This window comes from Gopherus flavomarginatus, chromosome 21, assembly GCF_025201925.1.
Source record: "Gopherus flavomarginatus isolate rGopFla2 chromosome 21, rGopFla2.mat.asm, whole genome shotgun sequence".
NCBI classification, from domain to species: Eukaryota; Metazoa; Chordata; order Testudines; family Testudinidae; genus Gopherus; species Gopherus flavomarginatus.
The window spans coordinates 2,337,103-2,357,090 of record NC_066637.1 but is presented as its reverse complement, the minus strand read 5'-3'; the positions used below and the strand labels follow the sequence as shown (position 1 = coordinate 2,357,090).

The following is a 19,988-nucleotide window of genomic DNA, read 5'->3' as shown; positions in this document are numbered from 1 at the left end:
TCCTTTGGTTCCACTCCAGCACACCCCAGCCGGAGATCCCCCAGCAAACAACCTGAATATCTCTGACCTGTTTTCTCACTCTAAAGAAGAGAGGCCAGAGTGGATCTGACTTGTAGGGAGTCATTTGTGTCATGACAGGTCTGAATAGCCAAGTCCTGCAATTATCAGCAATGAGCCACAGTACAGTTAGTGGGCTGAGCTCCGGTAACCTGAACGCCTGCCATGTTTTGTCCGGCCACGCCCTCTCTTTGCCACTGAGGGACTCCGCTTGTCAATACAAAAGAGGCTGAGAAGATGGGTGCCATAATATTCAGCCTTCACGGTCTGTGCCTGCCATGAGTCCTGTGGGAAGTAGGGTTTGGTTCAGTTAGTGAAGGGACGCAAGGGCCCAAGTGAGTGTAAATGTAATACACATTGCGTTCTTGTCCCATCTCTGTTGCTAAGATGTATAACAAGCAATTACAGAGAGCAGTTCTTCATACACTGCAGAACAGTGCAAAGGAAGGAGGAAATTACATTGCCTGTGGCCAGGATATTTTTATCTTTGACCCTGACAAATGCCAAGAAAATTCCAACTGTCACTTGAACCTGTACTGCAGTGTAAACAACATGCAGGATTCCTCCTTGTTCAGAGAGCCCATTAATAGCCACTGGAGTGGGTGGGGCCTGGGGTAGTCTCCTTAGCCTCAAATTGTCTTGTTCTCCTGAGTACCATATAACATTTTAACACCAGGGATTTGAAATACATGAGATCCCTCCATCGAGAGCCGATTGTCACGATTGAAATGGTTTGGACCTAATTTGTATACCAATCTGATGAAGTCATCATTTGTGTTTCTCTCTCGTTGCAGGGCTGAAGTTGTGTTGGGAAATATTATTAAGAAGAAGGGTTGGAGGTAATTTTATTCTTCCTTAGGCCAAGTGCCACATTAGAGCCACAGTGATTCATTTTTATGCCTTGGGCAGTTTCCTTGATAACCACTGTGTTTGATACAGAAGGAGGGAAATTAACGGTAGGTAGCCAGGTGAAGAGTCAAATAACTGTACTGGGATTTGCAGGGAGTGGTGCATCAGTGAGCACTACATTTGGGGGACACAGTCTGAAATCCCCTGTCTGGTCCCTTCGCATGGATTGCTCCAGGGCAGGAGTGGGGCAGGGTAGGGGAATCTTTTACTGCTGCTGCCTGTCCTGAGCTTGTTCCTGTGAATGAAGAGAGTTTCTGCCTTCTAGGTTGTTGTATTGGCATGAAATAATAACACCGTTCCTTATAGCTGGCGTTGAGTATTCTAGTAGCTCTGGGGCCCAAGGTGCATGCCAGATTCAAGCAAGACAAAGGTCTCTTAATCTCCATGTTCCCTCTGGTAAATCTCCATTCCTTTTCCTAAAGGAGATGGCCAGGGCTCGTCAGTCCGTCACAGCCTGGCACCTCTGCCCTGTCCTGGCTGGGTCAGAGCAGAGTGGCGTTTCTTCAGGGAAGTGTTCGAAATGATCTCAAATTGTAAAAGCCACAAGGAAGAGCAGTTTCAAATACCAGCTCATTGCAGTTGGGCATGAATCATAGTAGGATTGTCAGAGAGTCTGTAAATCCTTCCTCCAGAATGCCACAATTACCATCCCAGTCAGTGATTATTGGGTACATTTTTCCCACTCAATTATTTATATTTGCCATTTTGTTCCACCGAGATTGTTTCTTTGCATTAATTACCATGCGAGTGCAGCTCCCAGTAATTAAAGGTAATTGACTTATTAGCAATCCCATGAGGAGCTCGCCTGTCAGCACTGGGAGGCGAACTTTGGCACATCAGCCTTTTCTTTTTCCAGCACCCAGGTCCTGAGCAAACTGGTCCACATCTGCTTTGAGATGCCATTTGAGCCTGTTGGGGTGTTGCCTGCATAGTTTTGTATGCCCTGTTATGCTACTTTCTTCGGGACCATTCCTGGCCTCTCTCACCATGCACTCTGCCCTAAAGAACAGTCTCAGACAGTCATATTAGCAACATGGCCAACCCATTGTGGCTGCAGCCTTTTGATGGTTGCAGTCACACACTGCTGTCATAAACAGATAGCTAAGGGTTAATGTTCTTTTACCTGTAAAGGAGTAACAACAGTAACCTGAAACACCTGACCAGAGGACCAATCAGGAAACAAGACTTTTTCAAATCTGGGTGGAGGGAAGTTTGGGGTGTGAGTTTTTTGTCTTGGGTCTGACCCTCTCGCCTCTGAGAGTGATTTTTCTATCTCCTGGCTTTCTAATCTTCTGTTTCCAAGTTGTAAGTACAAGGATAGTAAGACAATAGGTTTATATTGTTTTCTTTTGTATTTACATGTGTGTAGTTGCTGGAATGTTTTAAATTGTATTCTTTTTGGATAAGGCTGTTTGTTCATTTTTCTTTTAAGCAATTGACCCTGTATATTGTCATCTTATTACAGAGCCTATTTTTAATGTCCTTTTTTCTTTCTTTTTATATAAAGCTTTCTTTTTAAGACCTGTTGGAGTTTTTCTTTAGTGGGGACTCCAGGGAATTGAGTCTGCAGCTCACCAGGGAATTGGTGGGAGGAAGAAGTCAAGGGGAAAATCTCTTTGTGTTAGATTTACTAAGCCTGACTTTGCATACCCTCTGGGTGAGGGGGAGAGATTAGATCTCTCAGTACTTGTGTTTCCAGGACTGGAAGCAGGGAATCTCCTAGGGTCGTCCAGGGAGGGGAGCCTGGGAGGAAGTAACAAGGAAACAAATTTCCCTTTGTTGTAAGACTCAAGGCATCTGAGTCTGGGGGTCCCCCAGGGAAGGTTTTGGGGAGATCACAGTGAGCTAGGTACTGTATAATTCTTAGCTGGTGGCAGCGGTACCAGGTCCAAGCTGGTAACTAAGCTTGGAGGTTTTCATGCTAACACCCATATTTTGGACGCTAAGGTCCAGATCTGGGAAGAAATGTTATGACAACTGCACTTTCAGTCCTCTACAGATGGCGCCATTTCTTTGTCTGTCCAGCCTTGTCATGCCTAGGATGTGGCACAGACGCCTCACTTCCAGTGTTGGCAGCTTTGGTTCTGGATGTTTGTCAGTACCCATCTTTCACAACCGTAGCGTAACGGGGGCACAATGAGTGTTGTGTATACAGTCTGGTTTAGCAGGCATGGACACTGCTGAAAAGGCATTATTTGCGTGCCTGAACAAAAATGTTTGGACTCTTAAATCAAACAGCCCTCTTAAATCTGGAGTAGGCGCCGGGACCATAGCAGCTGTTTCAGTAAGTTCACAGTAGTTGGAGCTGGTAGCAGTTTCTCCTAGCAGTCGCCATGCTATAGCCTGCTGGATGGCGTTGAAGCAAAGTGACTTTGGGCTACAGGGCCAGACCCAAGGCTGAGACTTTCCCAAGTGCCTCAGTGATTTTCTGAGCGATTTGTGCTCCTACACAGTGATCACACTCTTGACAATCTCACCCTTAACCCCAGAATCTTAACTCCAGAATCATCCAAGGTGAGGTGGGTCCTAGAGATAACACCTCTGATCTGTTCTAGTAAAGGCTCCTGATCAAACAGCCGAGCAGTTCACTAAGGGCCTGACTCTAACCTTACTTACACTGGGGTAAATCAGCAGTAATGCCACTGTGAAGTCAATAGAATTATTCTGGCTGTGCCCCAGCAGTGCTTGGTGCTAAATCGCTTGCATATCACAGACCAGTGAGTTGGGAAGTGCCCTGGGTGTTTGCGTAACTGGAAGCTGTGGGCAAGCCTCACCTCAGGGTGGTAAGTGTTGGGATGGGCACCCAGAAGAGCACAGAGGGTGGAAGGGAACACGTGTACCTTGACTTGGTACATTTTATGCAACGACTTTGTTTCTCTTCGCAGGCGCTCTAGCCTGGTCATAACAACCAAAATCTTCTGGGGAGGAAAGTAAGTAATACTGGCTAATTTCACCCACCACCGTAATTGTCCTAGTTGTACTGTACACTGCTAACCTGGGCCTGTTGTTTTTCAGAGCAGAGACTGAGAGGGGACTCTCCAGAAAACACATCATAGAAGGTGAGAGAGAGCACATCTGCTTTAATGCTGTATATGATCCTGACCCTTCAAGGCACTTGAGCATGTGCGTAACTTTAAGCACATGGGTATCCCCATTTAACTGAATGGAACTACTCACATGCTTAACCATGTGCTTTGCTGGACCGGGGCCTATCTGCTGCTCCTGTATATGAAGGTGGGAGAGTCTGAGGGAATTGGGGCCTGGGGTATTCCCATTCAGGAGAAGGAACAAACGCTCTTTGGCAGGGCTACAGCTGAGCCCATCCCTTGGGATGCATCAGTGGCTGCTTTGCCGTGTCCCAGCACCTGTCATACACCTGCCCAGGAACCTGGTGGGTGCGCTGTCCTGCCGAGATGGTGTTAATGGCACTGCAGAGTGTCTTGCGGACGCCAGCAGCTGACATCATGACTTCCTGGCTTGGCAGAAGGAGCAGGGTGGGGCCGAGGCATGTGCTGGTGGTTATTGTTGATAACAATGAGCTGAATATTTCCCTGAGAGTTGTTATAAGTGTCATTCAAATTGCCAGGCCACTGGCCCCCGATGGTCAGTGGTTGGATACATTTTAGTGTCACCAGTGCTGCAGCTCTCCCCGGGATGGTTTTCCTTCTGTTCATTACTCCGAGCAGAAATCCAGTGAGTGGCCAGCCCTTGTGAAGGCTGGGGCTGGGGCTGCAGCGAGCTGGGGCTCTCCACAGAGCATGGGGCATGGCACAGCCATCCCCTTTAGTGCACATGTGGGTTGCGGTGCTCTTAACGCTCTGGGATAGCCTCAGCAAAGCTGTGATCCCCAGGCCTCAAGGCACCATCTCAAGAGCGTTGGTGCAGCTCTTCCGAACCTGTGTTTGAAGAGTGCTCGGAGGTTCTCTTTAGTGCTAACGAAGCAGGGTGGTCAGAGGGGAAATGTGCTTGATGACCTTTGGTCCTTGTTTGCTCATCACCAGGTCTGAAGGCTTCCTTAGAACGGCTGCAGTTAGAGTACGTGGATGTCGTGTTTGCTAACAGACCAGATCCCAACACACCCATGGAAGGTAGGTTCTCCCTAAGAGCCTGTTTCTGTTCCAGGTACTGGTCAGCAGGCAGCTGAGATTGATGGATTAGCCGCGGTCTCGCCATTCACGTCTGGAAGTAGGGGGCGACTTCTAAAGAGTATAGCGTTGGGGAGTAGGAACACTGGCCGTGGGCCAGCAAATCATTTTCAGAATAGCCTCTTTCTCCCCCCCAGCAAAGTGTAATGGAAGGGCACCAGTCACAGGGCTTCTCAGGACGTTCCCCCTTGCTCAATGTCATGGGGAAACTCTTATGCTTAGGCTCCCCAGGCCTGAATGAGATGCTGTCCTTGTCCCTTTGGGGTTTGTGCTGCAGGCTGAACTGGGACTCTTGGGAACACATGCTTCTCTCTGTGTTATCCCCCTTTTAGTTCAGTGTTTGCCAAGCACAACAGAGCCCAAGTCCATGACTGGCGCTCCTAGGGTCTAGGATAATACAGTTCATAAACAGGGTTACAATCATTATCATAATGTTCTCGAGTTGTGCTAGCAGTTTGTACCTCTGCAACAGATCTAACTTTTTTCATTTCATGGCCTGTCCCATTTCTGGATTACATACTCACCCATTCTAAGAAGGAACTATTAATTCCTTGTTAGTTTAACATCTTATTAGTCAAATTAGGTCTGAATTTTTCATTGCATTTTATTTTTGATGTTTTGAATGTTTTAATCATGATTTTGGTGATGGGGTTTTAGTTGCAGTGTGTTTTCCATTATGTAGCAATTGTTTCATGTGTTAATACGTTCAGCATATGTAAACAAACCAACCAAAAATCTTTTGCAACCTCAATCCCGCTCCATCCCCATGTGAACGGGCCTTCTCGGGATGCGCTCTGCTTCTGGAACAGACTGTGTTAATGGTGCTTTGATAGCGGGTTATTCTTCCTCCAGACCCAGACCCTTTTGTCATGCCATTCATTGTAATATGCCAGCAGTTGTAAACTCTGGTCTCTTTAAATCTTTCTTTTATCACCAGGGGACCCATTTAGTTCTTCCAAGTCAAGAACATTCATCATAGAAGGTACTTCGTACCCACAGTCCGAATATTGACTTCTGTGTCCAAACAGCATTTTATGGGACAGACTCTGTATTTTTATTTACACGACTTCCTTTCCCCCGTGGCAAACTTCTCCATAAAATGCACAAAGGAAACCAAACAAAAAACCCCACTTGCCTTTGAGAACATCTTGCAAGTGAAAAAGAAAAAAGCAACATAGTGATTAGTTCTTCTCTTCCCTCGATTCATGTCACTTCATTGTTTTGTTCCTTTCCTTTGTTCGGTGCATGACATGCCATTTTCTGCTACGCTTGTCTGTATGACAGGCAGTCCCCTCAGTTGGAAATTCTGCCTTGAAGCCTAATTTGTTGGTTCATTACAATAACATGGTACCTGTACCTTACATGCTTGTGATCTTGGAGGAGAGCAGTTCGGGGATCAGGGTGAACAAATCAGTAGTCCAGGGGAGAACAAGCAGGTTGTGGTGTTCCTCACCCAGAAGTTTTAAAGTCCACAAGACTGTACACTTATCAGCACTCAACCCACACCATGGGCTTTAAAGTTTACATTAGCATCAGAAAATACAGTTGTCTGGTAAGTTGAACGAATTGGCTACCAAAGTTGTTAGTCTAGTCAGTTACTGAAATATGTTATGCTGATTTCTTCACCCCTTTTAATGTGCCTGGTCTTGCATAAGGAATGTGGTTGGATATTTTTTTTCTTTTTAAATGAGTATGTACTAGGGTTGGGCAAAATTCTGTGTAACTATGCTCCCTGTGGTGGCAAATATTCACTCCATTCAAATAACAGGGCAGAGTTTTCAGCCCTGTTTAGAGTCAGATTCCCACAGGGAGCTACTACCACTGGGGTGCATCCCTTTACCAGCACTAAGTTGGGACCAAAAGGCTAATAGTTGGCTGGTTATATGTCTAGCCAGTCTAACGTTTTACAGCTATGAATATGTACAGTAGGTACATTCTGTCGTCTTACTCCTGTTCGTTATTGAACTGAACGCCTATTGCAGTTTACTTGTGGTACATTTTTAATATGGTTATTCAAGCATTAGTGTCTGGAACTTGGGAAAATAAGGCTCCAGTCTCCATGCCAGTTGGATTTTTTAAATTAAAGGGGCAAGTGGAATACAGCTAATGACCAAATATGACACTAGCTGGATGCCAGCTGCTGAGCCTATTCCAGTGATGTAAGAAATGCCCATTTTGCCCAGCTCTGACAATCGTTGCTCTCTCTGCTTATGATAGGCTGGTCTTCCTCCTTGTCATGGTTTGTGATCTTGTGCAAGATGTACCACCGACCTGCCAGATTTTATTTCTAGGAAAACTTTCGTTTGCACAAGCCCAGCACTTAGCTGAACTGTCACACTCTGTCAGTGCATGTGATGGACATGTGAAGCCTGGTGTGACTTTTTCTTTTTGCTTCTTTCCTTGGCATGAGTTTATGCCTTGGCTTCAAACTCAGCCTGCATGGTTCAGACTTGGCTGGAGAGCCTGAACAAGGGCTCCCGACAGTGTTTCTAAAAAAGGAAAAGAAAAGGCAGTGACAGGACGGGGCAGCAGCAGTTTGACTGACACCTAGAAGTTAAGCATTAAATTCCCATGTTAACTGGCAGATTGAGTCTCAAACTCTCTGGCACCTCTTTCCTGGGTTTAATGTAAGCAAAGAGAAACAAAATTAGGGGGATGGCAGTTTTTGCTAATGCAGTACCATGAATAGCATAGCAACTTAGACTGGGGCAGAGACCTCATCTTCTATTTGCCTACATTCAGACAGGAGACCAAGGGGAAGGTTGTGGAGAAAGGAGAACAAGGGTTAAAGAAGTTTGGAAGTTACTCTGCATCGCATGTGTGTGTGTCTGTCAGTCAGTCAGAGACTGGGTGAAATCCTGGCCCCATCAAAGTTAATGGCAAAACTCCCCTTGACTTCAAATAAGGTCAAGTTTTCATCCTCTGTGTCTTGGCATAGGAGGATTCCTCTGCCTGTGCCCTGATGGAGACTCCGGCTATGTGGACTGGGTGGCAGGAGCAGGGTTTGCCCCAGACCGCTAGAAGGCTGACCCGATGCCTAGCACACTCCTGATAGATCAAGGCGTTTACATGGCCTTTCCAGGAATTGTTTGCTTCCGGTTGCTAATCCGAGTCTCCCTTCATGAAAGTCCAAGCTATAGAGCTCTTGACATCTGGATTTTCCTCATCGTCCTGCTTCTGTACGCTGAGAATTTCCTAACAATCCCTTCCCCAGAGCTGAAACCTTCCACGTAGGGTCTCAGCCCAGAAATGAGGTTTTCTGAGACTGAATTTAGAGAGAATATTTTTCAGTATTTTAAAACTGTTCAGCAGCGCTTCCTAAAGCAGCTGTGAGGAAACAAGAGAAACATTTAAACCAGCACAGGGCTGACTCTGTGTAAGGGCTAGTTGGGTGTTAAAAGGAACAGAGAACTCACTGCTGAGCACTCTTGGGCGGCAGCTACTAACATAGCTTAATGAAGCCACCACCTAATGGAGCTGTGCCCCTTTTGTGACTTTGCAAACATAATTAGCGTCTTTGGAAGGATTGTGTCTTGTCCAAGAAGAAGTTTGCAATCTGCAGGCTGCAGCCCATGGGGGTCGTGGAGACCAGGCCAGGGAACTGCACACTCCAACTCTCCGCTGCTTTCTCAACCCTTTTTTTTACACTACCAGATGCTGAGGGTCAGTGTCAGCAATGGGGCGGTTGAACCTGTGCTGAACAGTGCGACTCCAAGTCTAATAAAGGACAAAGCATCTTCACACCAGTTCAGAAACTGCCAGTTGAGTTTTTGGTTATCCTAGCTGGAGATACCAGTGCTGATTATCCCAGGAGCTGAATATGGGCAGCTGCCGGCACTCTGTGCCTCTGAAAATCAGGCCCTAACTGCCTCAAAGCACCCAAAATCAGTAGCTGTTTAAAACATTTGGGCTAGTGTCAACCGAGGAGCCACAGGTTTTGCATTCTTGGTCTTTTTTACGTTCCAGCATGTTCAACATTGCACATAGACAAACACATAGCATTGTCTGCTTCCCACCTTGAAACGGACAGAAGACTGGGATACATACACACTTGTCTTTTGTCTGAGTGAGTGTGTGTGCATGTGTATAATCACATTGAATTCGATATTCTATTGGGTTTATTTTTTCAGGCCGTCAATAGATTGTTTTTAGAAACACTTGTTTGCAATCTTTCCTTTACACTGCAACATTTGCAACCAACCTTGCAAGCAATGTATTCTTATAGCTGCCTTTTCTAGACATCCCCTGCTGGATCCACTATATACATTCAGCACCTTTGGAAAAGACAGGGACGGCCCACCAAACATCACAGTGACAACTCTCAAAAAAGAAAAATTTGAACCTTAGCTGTTTTTAGATGCAATATTAACCATGAGGCCAAACTAACTTAATGGGTTCCTACAATCAGCTGCAATATTTGCTTTGCATAAGTCTTTATAAAGACAGAATTTGCCCTCTAGGTTTTTCATAGCTAATGAATGTTTTCTAATGATTAATTTTTCTTAGTAGTAGTAATCTCTGAAATTCACAGCAGCTAAACTATAAGGACAAAGCTGGAGATGAGGGTTTTTTAACCATCCTTAACATCCAGCAGTCCCAGCTCGTCCTGTATTCCTCAGTCTCTGAAATCTGCTGTTTCCAGATGCTCAGGGGTAGCGTTTGAGCTCGTCTGTCACTGCACAGGGAGTTCAGAGTGGACCTGGGAGTTGGGTTCATAACTCGCAGTGCAGCAGAGCAGTGATGCCCAGAAGCAAAACTGGAAGGTGCTGGGAACTGCACAACATTGGGCTGTTTCCAGATCCCTCTTCCAAACTATACCCAACCCCCCGTCTCCCACACACAAGGAATCTAGCCCTGCTCCACAAAGAAGTTGGTCTCTCAGAAACATTCCTGCTGTTTTTGTTGTGGTTTTTTTAATGTCTCCCCTCCTGTGACAGCTCTTCCATCCTGTTGGACTTGATCTGGTTTTCCTCTGTTTAGATGGAAAACCCAGGCTTCCGGTCTGTTTTTTGTAGGACCTTGAAGATGTTGTTTTTCCCCCACACATGGGTGCAATATATCCTGTGGCTCTTGTCCATCCCCATCTCCCAGGAGAGTGTGAACATCTGTGAAGTTGGACATTGTTTTCCACCACTCTGTGTACTGCATTTCACCTGTTTGATTGTGACCTCATTACGTTTCGTTGGTCCATTGCAAATGGTTATTTTTCTCTAGGCTAATCCTATTATTCTCCAAAAAGCAACTAACTAAATAAAACTCAATTCTTATGGCATCATAATTTACATTCCTCTGTTTCTTCTCACCCTCATTTTAGCACAAGCGGCCATAAAAAAGGTCACTTTCCAACCCAGTCTCTGGCGGTTGTTGGTTTTTGTTTTTTTTTTGCATTTGATTATTCTTTACAGATTTGGACACGTAATAAACCTGGGGAAATGATTTCACGACTAATCTCTTTTGTGGGTTGGCTTTTTGGTTTTTGTTCGTTCGTTTTTGATTTTTAATTTCCTTGTAAAACTCCTGTCTCCAAGTTTGAAGTCTGGAAGTACACTGCTTGCAAGATGTCTGTGCAGTCAAAGCCCTCCTTTCCTTTTGGTGTCATAGCCTTTATTTACTGTATAGCTCCAGCCCTGCGTGCCAGGCTGACGTGTCTCTCTCCTTGCCTTCCCTTCCTTTTTAACAGAGACGGTGAGAGCAATGACCCATGTTATCAACCAGGGAATGGCCATGTACTGGGGAACGTCGCGCTGGAGCTCCATGGAGATCATGGTACTGTGTGTGTGTGTGTGTGTGTCTGTGTGTGTGGCCTGCGTGTGGGCGCATGCATGCTCGTGCATTCCCATTGCTGAAATGCAAGCCCCAGAAGACACGCCATAAATAAATGATCTGTGCGCTGCTGATGCTGAGCAGAGGCTGAGCAGACGGCAGTCGCCAGTGCAGAGTGCCTCTCTGCAGTGTTTTGGGGGGAAGTTCTGCGTTGATGGTGATTTAATTAGATGGGAGCTGTCAGGAGCTGACTGCTTGCAGATGTATTTTAGCTGCAATTATTTTTAGATCTGATAGGACGACTCATCAGAGTGTGTCAGGCTCATGCCGTGGGGGGAAAGGGTTCCCTGGCCGGGAAAGGAGGTAAACTCGGAGGCACCACGGTAACGGCTTCTGTGGGTGCAGATATTGGGGTCAGCGAGGAGGACACTGAGCGAGGTATCCCTGTCGTTGCTGTCACAGGAGTCCCCAGCTTTTCTCTCTTTTCCACCCCCTCCGCGCCCTTTTCTCTCCTCACTGCTTGAGCCGCTTCAGTGAGAGATGTCCCCCTCTGGCACTTCCCTGCTCCGCGTGGTCTGCTGGCTCAATCTGCTCCAACTTTTGGGTGAATTAACATGATTTCTAGCTAAATCCTTTCACTTGTGATTCTCCAGCCAGTCGCCTTTTCCTCTCAATGTGACCGTCTCCCTGGTAACATACAGTTGCAGACATGGGGGCTGACGCAAAGTTCTGTCTCCAAGGCAGCATCTCAGGGGCAAAGCTGGGCCTTTCTGAGCCCCTTCCAGCTGAATTTTGACAGGTAGTGCGGTGGCTACGCTGGCATTAAAGCACATGTCATTCACGTGTCAGTGCACGCCCAGCAGCAGAGCGCCGGAACGCTCCACACACACAGACCTCTCAGGCTCAGTGTGGGAACCACATTTTGGAGTCAGAGAGCCCAGAGCCTGGCTCATGCCCTTTAAAGGAAAAGACCCCACTAGGGCCTGTCAGTGGGCGAATCTCCCATAGGACTGGGCCCTCCAGTCCCTGCTTGTTCGGCAAGGCCCTGGGTCCCTATCAGCCGCAGCAACAAATTAGTTCTGTTTCTGCAGTGGCCACTCTCTCCATATCCCTGGGTTACTCCCTTTCACCAGCCAGGTGGTGTCGCCGGAAGTCCCAGCCCCAGTGCCGTGGGGACGACCTGAAGGCCTCACCCTGCTCCAGGAGGAGAGCATGGGACAGCCCTGCCTGATAGGAAGCGGGAGGATGATGCTGATTTGCATTTATCTTTTGTGCTTGCAGGAAGCTTACTCAGTGGCACGGCAGTTTAACCTAATCCCGCCGATTTGTGAGCAAGCCGAGTACCACATGTTCCAGAGGGAGAAGGTGGAGGTGCAACTCCCTGAGCTCTTTCACAAGATCGGTATAAATCCCTCCCCCCACTCCCCAAGCCATACGCGTTCTCTGAGGTTGGCTGGGGGCACAGCTGGGCACTCCCAGGGAAGGGAGCACGAGTCGAGAGGCTTGATCCTGTGATAAAGGGTCTATGGATATTCAGCTCAGCTGCCTGGAATGCCCAGCCCCAGGCTTTTGTGTCTAGAATTGCCTTTCCCAATGGAACAATAATCTGGCAACAGGCCCCTGCTTTCCATTGAGGAGAGTTGGAGTTGGCCCGGGGGCATTGCACACATGGGCCAAGTATAAAAATTGCAATCTAGAGAGAGGCCCAAGCCACACGGCTCCAATCCAGGCCTGGGACTGAACTTCACAAGGGTTGGGCATGTGCATTACTCAGCCTTCATGTTTTCCACCACACTTATTCCCCTGCTCAAACACACAGCTGTCTGTGAAGATTAGTAAGTCCTTCTCTGGTCGTGTTCACTTCCTCCTAGGGTCTGTAGAGAGGCGAGAATTAGAGATGAACAAATAGGTGATTTTTTTTTTTTTTTTAAGTTTGGTGGCTAAACCAAAAACATCCAGAAAAAATTCAAAGCTAAACCCTGATTGCTTTTTTTAATAATTTTCTTTTCTTGTCGAAATGAAAAACAGAAAAGATTTCATTGGGGTCAAACAAATGCTTTTTTCTAAACAAAATGTTGAAACAGTTTGTGTTGGAAATGTTGAAACAATCAGTTTTGACCAGATAAAAAGGGAGGACAAATTCTGGAAAGAAGTCTGAACAATTTGCTGAATTCACCCCAACTTCGCAAATGCTTTTCGTTGCCTCAAAACTGCCTCTTTTTGGCAAATTAGAAAAACCCTGCCCAGCTGTAGTCAGAGTGCTGCGTCGAGGGCCCTGCTGCTGTTTCCCTGACAGCAGAATGGGGGTACTGGCCCAGCACTCGGCTCCGGGGAGCATTCTTCTGAGTCCCCAGAGCTGACCGTGTCCCTTCGGCATGTTCAACGTGCCATGTCAGCACAAGGCCCCGTATTCATGGGGCGCTGGGGGGGTTGCTGTTTAAAATGTACAAAAATAGTTTTTAAAAAACTGAATAAATGTGCTAATATATGGGGGAAATAGTCACAATTTTAGTGAAAATAAATGTCGGCAGCCATGTCAGACCAGTCTGTCGCCCCAAAGCCATGCTTGTCCCAGCCTCTGCCACAGCAAAGGGCGATCATGCTCCAGGATCTAGCCCCATCTGAATATCAAAGCTCTGGCCAGGCCGAGCTGCTGCTGAGTTGGTGTCATGGCCCTTTAGCTGGGGTCTCCTTCACACTGCTAGCCCAGTGCGTGATCATCATGCCGAGTTGGAGCTGCTGGCTTTGGTAATTGTTTAACTTCTGAGTGCCCTGGAGTGACTGTTGCACACCCTAACCTGGCATTATTTGGCCTTGCCAAGTCACTCGATGTCTCTGCTCTAGCTGAAATCCTCTTGCAGGATTATGTGTTTATATCGGAATCAGAAAAAGCAGCTTGGAATTAGGAAAGAAATTCTAAGTGCTGAGGCCCAGAGCACAAACTCTTGATGCACCTGGACAAACTGTGTGTGTGTGTGTGTGTGTGTGTGTGTGTGTGTGTGTCACAGAGACACACACGTTACCTCTGAAGAGTATAAAACAGCCAGAGAGAACAAGAGAGAGGATGCATCTTCCTCTTAGAAGTCAAAGCTGAGTCATTTACAGACTTGACAACTCTTCTCTCGAGTTTCACTCTTCGCTTTACTTGAAGGTTTCCCAAGCTGCCTTGGCCAAGCCTGTGCTGTGCTTCGCTGGCATGCGGCCCATTTGTAAAGTAGGAGAGGTTTGGTCTGTCTAGCTCTTTACACAAAGATGTCTCTCCTGTTCAAACTGCTTCACTAAATAAACCAAACAAAGGAGACCATAGTTACTGTATCCATGGAAACATCTGTGTTGTCTTAGCAGGGAGGGGCTTTAATGACATATAATATTGATAGGCCGGGAAGGATTCGATTTTTGTCAGTAAATGTTGATTTCATCACACACACCCAACCCGTGATTTTCATCAATAACAATCAAAATGTACAGCTGGGAAAAGCTGGGCCAAGCACACAGTAAAACGCTCTCAGAGCTATTCACCATGTTCAATAATCAACAGCTCTTCTTCTGTACCTTAAATAACCACTTGTGCCGTTAGCCCAGAAATCCTGCCTAGCGTTAGATTGTAGAACATTTCCCCAGCCTCTTTTTAAAAAAGAATATCTCCCCCTTGTCTTAAGTATTTCATCTCTAGCAGGGGCCCCCTCCTTTTTCTCCTCCCACACTGCGTGCTGCTTCCAAATCACCTCCTCCCAACAGCACTGATAGCCGCACCCCTGTTTTTCTCTGCCCTGTGTTCCCACTTTTAGGGGCAGGATTTTGGAGCAGGGCTCACAGCTGGCAGCTGTCCCCAGACCAACATGACACAAAGGAGAACGTCTAGTTATCTACCAAGAGATGCTAAAAATAGGAACAAAACTGGCAGATAGCAGTGTGTGCAATTGATTCCACTCCGCGCCCCGGCTGTCAGCCGGAACCTGCAGTGCCATTAGTAAATATTCTCTCTCTTCTCAGGGGTTGGTGCCATGACCTGGTCCCCGCTGGCCTGTGGAATTGTTTCTGGAAAATATGATGGCGGAATCCCTCCTTACTCTAGAGCATCGCTGAAGGTGAGGAAGAGGCTGCAGCACAATTTGTGGGTTGGAGCTGAAGTGCGAGAGATACTGGGTGGGTGGAATGGTGTCTCTTTATCACCCCTTGCAGCTGAGCTTTGATCTTGCAGCCAGTATGGGGGGGTTTTATCCTCTTGCCTCCCAGTACATAGTCTCCTTGGTTGAGGCTAGTTTGGTTTTACGATCATAGGAGGGCAGCTGAGAGTGTTGATTCTGGTGAACTGCGCTACCCCACTGTAGGCAAAACACAACATTTCCCCCCTTGTATATTTTTTGTTTCCTATTTCAATGAATTCTGCACCTGCATTAAGTAATATAGTGTCAGAGGGGATCTACCTTTAATGAGCCGCCTGCTGCAAAGGTGTGTTTAATTTTGCTGCAGTGTCACACCTGGGAGACCTCACACATTCTGGTTCTTGTGCTAAGCATTCCTGTGTGAGGGTCACCCCATTACCGAGATCTCTGTGCTAGAACTCCGCTTCACTTCATGTTCCTTGTGCACAAGCCACGGGTTTGGGGGACTGTTCAGAATCCTTGATATCTTTTGTATTATAGCCTCAGAGATGTATGGGAAGTCCCTTGACCGTATGCTGCAGTGATGGAACACACACAGAATAAACCTCATTTCCATTTGGATTGTTCCCTCCGTGTCGCCAGCTCCAAACGTGTCTGTGACACTAGTTCAAGTGGAAGAACCCCCTGCTCTGGCCTCTGGGCCAACTCCCTTGACTCCCAGAAGCACCTTTCCATTGCTTTCAGTGGGAGCTGGCCTGGGTCCCAAGCGAGTGCTGCCATCAGTCTGTGTCCCCAGCCAGTTACGCACCCTCTCTAGAAGCAGGCTGGGGAGGAGGCAGACGCTAAGGACTCTTTCCCCCATCCATCAATGTGCCTCTTTTCAAAGGGATACCAGTGGCTAAAAGACAAGATCCTGAGCGAAGAGGGAAGGAGACAGCAAGCAAAGCTGAAGGAGCTGCAAGCCATTGCAGAGCGCCTGGGATGCACCCTGCCACAGCTCGCCATCGGTAAGTGGACTGCAAGCCACACAGCGTGAGAGAGATCGTCGCCTTGTCCGTTGTCGCTAGAATGCAGCAGAGGGGCATCATTCCCTGGCACTGGTACCGAATTCCAGACTATCCGACTCAACTGCTTGCTTCCCTTGTGCCTGCTCGAATGAAAAGCGGCTCTGAGGAGACAGGAATTTCGCTTCCTCTCTTCAATACCCACCATCGCCCTGAGACAGTCATTGCCTGAGGCAGGTGGAGTCTGTGGCTCAGTTGCTTCAGAGCAGGGAAATACCAGCCTGCTTGGCCAGAGAAAGCCTAACCACGGTGCCTTCCCTACCTGGGCACATCTCCCCCACCTAGCCCGCCTCTCCTGGCTGCATAAACATGCTGTGGGTTGTACGCACACCTTGCAGTGAGTTCTTCCACTCTCCGGACACTTTGGCTAGCTGTGGCCAGAGAATGAAGAGCTGCTTCTGCAGCTCTGCACTCAGGGCCGGCACCAGCAGAGGGAGCAGGTGCTTGGGGTGGCCAATGGGAAGGGGCGGCACGTCCAGGTCTTCGGAGGCAATTCGGCGGCGGGTCACTCAATCCCTCTCAGAGGGAAGGACCTGCCGCCTAATTGCCACCGAAGAACGAAGCGAAGTGCTGCCAATTGTGCGGGGGGCAACAAAAACACTGGAGCCAGCCCTGTCCGTACTGCATTGTTTTATGAATGTAAAGAATGCCGTGTGCTCTGTGCTGAACCCCCTGGACTTAGCTCCCCTAACCCTTTCTGTCACTCCAGCCTGGTGTCTGAGGAATGAAGGAGTCAGCTCCGTTTTGCTAGGCGCTTCCAGTGCAGACCAATTAATGGAGAATATCGGAGCAATACAGGTCAGTTCCCACAGACAGCCTGGCAAATGTAGGTGTGATCTTTGGCTTGCTCAGAGTTTGAGAATAACTAACTCCTTATAGCATTTATACTGTTAAAAATAAATTAACCATATTGCAACTGTTGTAATAGAGCAGTGCAAGGTAGGATGTGTCTTGCAGCGGCACAAGTGTTGCAGATATTAACAAGGGCTACTACATTGGGCTAATTTAGTAAGAGGGGGCTTATGAGCCATGACACCAAGTTGAAGTCTGAGTCTTTGGATCAGCTTTCATGAGAGCTGTCAGTTGAGCTTTGGATTGGGCCCTTAACAAATTACATGTTTTCCCATAAAAGTTATTCTGAAAACTTGAAGGGTTGATGGGTTGTTTAACCCATCAACCCTTATAGTTAGCAAATAGTGTACGATACTGAAGGAATCAATAATGCCTTGAATTCACATCCATGTTTTATTTCTTTAATCATGTATTTCAGCCATCGATTTTGAGTGATTTGCTTTCCCGTTTACCTTTGTTTTCCAAAGCGGTCACACCATGTTATAGTATTTTTTCCGTGCTATAACTTGTGATTGCAGGGAAGCTCGTGACCATCACTAGGTCAATCAGCCCCTGCTGGTGCCTGTCAGGTGGTTTTAGTGTTGTCTGTTGGTCAATACAGTTTATTAGTGAGCATCTTGTGCATCTTGATAATATGTGCTGTCATTAATACCTGCTTAAACTTCACCAGTGACCATTTTCCTCTGCTGGCTTTGGGGTATGTTGACAGCTCAAATCTGCAGGTTGTTAGGTACCTTGAAACAACTTTCTCGTTGACTTACATTCTGATTTTGTTTGTTGTGTACAGGTTCTTCCAAAATTGTCCTCTTCCATTATACATGAGATTGATAGTATTTTGGGCAATAAACCATACAGCAAAAAGGACTACAGATCCTAACTGTGCCTACTGGCCCCCTGGACTCACTCTCAACTCCTAGCCTTCTGTTTGCTTGCTTAAGCTTTACTAAAGCCAATTGAAGAGTGTGATTGGCATCAAAAGAATACAACATGGCAAGATGTGTTAGAGAAATTGTGTAAAATGTTGCTGCAAGATGACATATGCTTATTATGTAACATTTATTTTGAATGCAAGAAGAGTCACAGATTGGGAAGGGTATGTCAGAGCTGTGATTTTACCCTCGATGATTGGCCTCTGTGCTTCCTTTTTTAAAAGAAGAAACTACTTTTTTCACAAACACACACAGAATATCACTGCTTTTTGTTAATTCCAGCTCCTATACAATGTGCTTGACTATTCAGATCTGACACATACACCATTTAACTGGAAGAATTAGAGTCTCCGTTTCAAAAGCAATGCTGGCTTTACAAGGATCTGGCTAATGTGAGTGTGGAGGACTGTCTGTGGTAACATCTAGGCTGTTTTGAGAAACAGCTGTTTCGAGAGTACTGCTTGCATCTCCTAACTGGTTCTGTTCTTTAGTTCACTCTGTATTTGTTTCTGTTGGAGAAGATTGTATTTTTTGAAGTATTCAAAGTGAATCAGCCAAGTTCTTGGCAAGCAGCTGTAAGAGTTCATGCTCCACGATTCAGTAGCCTCCCCAAGGCCTGCACTGGGGTTGGGCGTGTTTGTCTCAATGCTTTTTTTTATTTTTCTGGTGCCTCATGTTGACCTTCCAAGGTGGCGTTGCTAATCACACAAGGCCTGAGCCCGCTCAGTTCCAGTCAGGGGGCTTTCTCTCCCTATGAACAGGCTATGTCCTCAGCCCAAGCACCTGTTGGCCTCAGTCGGCTTCCTGGCGTTTTGCTGAGGACAGAGTGCAGGATGCAGTTTGTGGCTTTGAAGAGAAGTGGCGTGTTGGCGTTGAAGGCATTCCAGTAAGAATCCCTCACCGTGCTAGTGCTTTTCTCTCTAGCAGGCAGTGCTATTTTAACATGAGCATCTTGCAGGTTTCATTATTTCCTCCATAATTCACTCAGGTCTAGGTTCTCATTGTAAACTTCAGATTAGTTGTAAATGTTTAGTATAAACATTGTACATGTGAAACAGTGTAACTGCTTAGTATGAAAGAGAGCAGAGACCTTCAATTAATCTGTCCAGGAAACATTCCACTTGAATTTTAGATGCTTGATTTCCTTAACACCCAGAATCGAATGAGAGATTTCGTAAGCAACCTCTCGACCTGCCTGAACCTGTCATTGCTTTAAAAGGAGCAGGGCAGACAGGGATTTAGTTTACATGTGTTCCGAGGACAATCATAGAGAATCGTTACCAGCTGCACACAATAAATGATGGTAATGAGCTATTTAATCCTAGTACCAAGAGGATGTTGGACTGAGGAGCTCAAACCACCAGACTTGCGGCTGTGTCAGGTCTGTGGCCGGGTGCTGCTCAGTAATGTGGATACTGCACACTGGACTGAACAGCTGTAGTGCATATTTTTGAGAATCTTTTGACTTTGCAAACAAAAAAAATATTTTTTGTATGTTACAAAATCATTATTCTTGTTTCAGATGCCTGACTTGTGTAGGCCGCCACCTAATATGGTACCAACTTTCCCCTAAAATTTCAGACTGCATTTGTAGATTCTTGCTTCACTGATGACATATGTGCACAGCTCTCACTGAGGGAAATACTCATTTGAGCAGCAGATAGCTTGATCTCGCTTGCCAGATGAATTACTTCGGTAGACTGCTAGCTTCCCCAGTTCCATTAAAGATTAAGCTCATCTTAAAAAGGAGGAGACTTTTTCAGGAATTTAGACTAATTGTAACAATGTTGTGGAACCACTGAGTCAACTTAATATAACAGTCAACAAATACATACTCATTTCCTGTCGTAAACTCAGGTAACATTGCTGGTGTTGTTAAACAGATGCCACTTTCCACCCTAGAGGTGGCTGCATTTCATTGTTGGCTCGATGGATCCCTTTGGGATGCTTTGGAAAATCAGATGCTATAGGATAAGCCATTTCACACTCGGTGGTCTTAGATGTAAAAGCCACAGAAGTTTGCATTACTGTAGTAATCGCATACTTCAATTTTTGGTATAATGTTGGCAGTATTTTCTCGTAACTATTGCATCGATAATAAGAGGATAGCTCCTGGAAGCTTAGAACAGAATCTTATCTGTAGTCTACCATGTGGTTAGGTTT

General features: G+C 46.5%; 1 protein-coding gene across 6 annotated transcripts in view; it reads left to right on the top strand.

Moving 5' to 3' along the window:
• The window catches only part of KCNAB2 (potassium voltage-gated channel subfamily A regulatory beta subunit 2), a 118,948-nt gene extending 99,790 nt beyond the window's left edge, over positions 1-19,158 (top strand). For all 6 annotated transcript variants that reach the window (XM_050931785.1, XM_050931783.1, XM_050931786.1 and 3 more), the window contains 10 exons: positions 852-896; positions 3,852-3,896; positions 3,982-4,025; positions 4,968-5,054; positions 10,792-10,877; positions 12,156-12,276; positions 14,868-14,962; positions 15,867-15,987; positions 16,754-16,842; positions 17,684-19,158. In XM_050931785.1, coding sequence (XP_050787742.1) covers positions 852-896; positions 3,852-3,896; positions 3,982-4,025; positions 4,968-5,054; positions 10,792-10,877; positions 12,156-12,276; positions 14,868-14,962; positions 15,867-15,987; positions 16,754-16,842; positions 17,684-17,773 — 823 coding nt within the window. In that variant the 3' untranslated portion in view covers positions 17,774-19,158. The remainder of the gene's footprint in view (positions 1-851; positions 897-3,851; positions 3,897-3,981; positions 4,026-4,967; positions 5,055-10,791; positions 10,878-12,155; positions 12,277-14,867; positions 14,963-15,866; positions 15,988-16,753; positions 16,843-17,683) is intronic.
• The last annotated feature ends 830 nt before the right edge of the window (positions 19,159-19,988 follow it).